The sequence below is a fragment of the Cynoglossus semilaevis genome, chromosome 18, assembly GCF_000523025.1.
Source record: "Cynoglossus semilaevis isolate Cse_v1.0 chromosome 18, Cse_v1.0, whole genome shotgun sequence".
Classification (NCBI taxonomy): Eukaryota; Metazoa; Chordata; class Actinopteri; order Pleuronectiformes; family Cynoglossidae; genus Cynoglossus; species Cynoglossus semilaevis.
In genome coordinates, this window is record NC_024324.1 from 2,044,642 (window position 1) to 2,047,079 (window position 2,438).

The 2,438-nt window shown below is 41.7% G+C and overlaps 2 protein-coding genes across 4 annotated transcripts in view; both read left to right on the forward strand.

The window, feature by feature from the left end:
- Nucleotides 1-1,210, forward strand: part of eif3eb (eukaryotic translation initiation factor 3, subunit E, b) — a 5,808-nt gene extending 4,598 nt beyond the window's left edge. Inside the window, exon 13 of the mRNA XM_017040988.2 lies at nucleotides 181-1,210. Within this exon, the coding sequence (XP_016896477.1) occupies nucleotides 181-245 (65 nt within the window). The 3' untranslated portion in view covers nucleotides 246-1,210. The remainder of the gene's footprint in view (nucleotides 1-180) is intronic.
- Nucleotides 1,211-1,495: 285 nt separating this feature from the next.
- Nucleotides 1,496-2,438, forward strand: part of pleca (plectin a) — a 99,156-nt gene continuing 98,213 nt past the window's right edge. For 2 of the 3 annotated variants that reach the window (XM_025065181.1, XM_008331101.3), the window contains exon 1: nucleotides 1,496-2,138. In XM_025065181.1, the coding sequence (XP_024920949.1) occupies nucleotides 1,946-2,138 (193 nt within the window). In that variant the 5' untranslated portion in view covers nucleotides 1,496-1,945. The remainder of the gene's footprint in view (nucleotides 2,139-2,438) is intronic. The other variant, XM_025065180.1, reaches the window with a different exon arrangement.

A 2,438-nucleotide genomic window follows, 5' to 3' on the forward strand; every position in this document is an offset into this window, starting at 1 on the left:
ACGGTCTAATCCATTGACCAAAAACCCTCCTCACTAGATCATCATCTTTTGGAAAGGAAGTGGTGGAGAGGGGCCATACTACACAGCTCTCACAGTATTTATGTTGATAATTTGAAGCAGCACAACATCGCCTTCTACTGGGCTCGAATGAGTGTATCGGATATAACTTTTTTTTTTCTTTGTCTTCTCTTACATTTAATCCTCAGACTCCAAACTGGGCTGCTCAGGACACGAGCTTCTACTAAAGTCATCATTATCGTCATGAAGACGTGGCAGCTGGATCTGTGTGACTGTTACCTAGGCTTTTTATTGCTTTTTATTATTAACTCCTCCTTCGACTGACATTGAAGTACTGAATTTTTTTAAAAAAAAGGAAAGTTATCAAGAAAAGGCTGCTAAGTTAGTGTCTATAACAATACTTCACTTTTATTTCTCATTATTTTATTCTCTATTAAACACTATTTCTCTCTGGGTGAGAGGATGTGATCTCTGTCTTTTCCTCCTTTTGACCACTTGATGGCAGTATTGGATCTTTTTCTAAGGCGAGAACATTTCCAGTGTCTTGAGACACGGTATTTGGGTTGAATTAATTGTCGTCAAACCTGTGTATAAACATTCGGACCCGACTGCCATCTGAGTAAACATTTCCTCCGGTGTTCTTCACGTCCGGTGTAACCAGACTTCAGGACACTGTTGTCACTGTGGTGTTTGTTTTAAACCGGGTTTGGTTAATAGCCCTCTGACGTCAGCACCCTCTGCTCTTCGGTGTTGGCAGAGGATGAAACGTCTGTGACGATGGCGTTCGTCCAAACGCACTTAAAATAAAAAGTTATTTTATACAGGTACGTCTAAAGTGTGGCCCCGGGGCAGATGACAGGTAAAAAAAAAAAAGAAGCTTTTTATACATTTATATGTTTTAAGGTTTTTGTTTTTAAATGGTAACTTTTTAACTAAGGTCAAACTATTTTGGTAGTTCATTTGTTTTTATGTTGTCACTCCTAAGCCGTTAAGTCCTTAACGGCTTAGGAGTGACATTTTATTTATTTAAGTGATATTGCGCTTGTGTTAACATTTATTTGGATATAATTTGCCATATTTTATCCAATATTTACCAAGCCTTAACCTGTCATTCCATCTTTCAACACACACACACGCATTGTATGTTTGTCATTTTATCATTTGTATATTTTAAAATACACTTTCTCTACCATTTATAGAGACTGCTTTTATTTACATTTTGTGAGTTATTTTTTAGACTTCCGTTTAAGTTTTATTAATGTGGCTAACTTGACTTTTGTTCTTTGGCCTCTAAACTGAGAAACTGTTTTCAGGGTTGAGCTGCAAACGTTTCCATGATTTTCCGTGATTTTGTTTTTAAATTTGGCACAAGATGGAAACTACTTAGCTTTATTTTCTTTTTCTTTTTTTTAACCATAATAAATGTAAAACAAAACCCATATTTTAAGTATCACAGTGGGGCAGTTGTAGTTCAGGAGGTATTTTCTTTATTTAACATAGTATTTTTATGACCTGAGCTCCTTTTACTGCTGAGAGGACACAGCTGCAGCTCTGTGTGTGTCATTAATACAACCACAGCTGCTGGGTGTTCAGCTAACGATGGTTAAAGACAGGAGCTCCAGGTGTGTCTCTGTCCATGTCAGGATTCCTTCTGAAGACAGTCCTGGGGGAGTGGCTGACAGTTGGGCTGAGCAGCTCCGACTCCCAGCCACTCCTCCAAACTCTTTTCCTTTCACTCACACATACACACTCACATTAACAGACTTTTTCCTGGATGCTGCCAGCACTCAGAGCTGACGTGGGCTGAGGTTTGAGACTGGAACAGTTGGTAACTATCTGTGGTTGCTGCTGCTGCTGCTGCTGTGACTTTTCAGACAGGATTCAAACCGGTGGCTGAGCTCTTTCATGAGCTCTCTTGAAGACAGAAATGTTCTACTGTTTGTTTCTGACCTGCAGCATGGACGTCCTGGCTGCCTGGGCCGTCACCAACCCGGCCGTGGCTCGGGTCCTGTGGGTCCTGGTCCTGGTCCTGGCCACCCTCCTGCTCTGGCTGTTCTTCTTCTGCTGCTACAGCTGGAACCACAACTCCTCGTCTTCCTCTCTGGAGAAGTACCTGGCAGGTAGGTGCCATGCACTCTCCACCAACCACACCTCCTTCTCCTCACTCTTACCACCAGACTGATGCTGAATACTGTGAGTGAAGCTTTAAACTGGCAAACACTTCAGAGGATCCTGTTTTTTTTTCTCTCTCTCGGTCTCTGCTCTGGCTGTTGTAAATTGTTGGTTTCCTTTCCGGAGACTGAACGTTCCACATTTTTCCAGAAACTGCAGCCTGTTTTGTTTTTTTTTTAGCCCCTGGTTCTGTCTCTGTCCTTGTGGTGGGGGCAGCCGTTGTTTAAATGTGTCTTTACAGCCCTGTG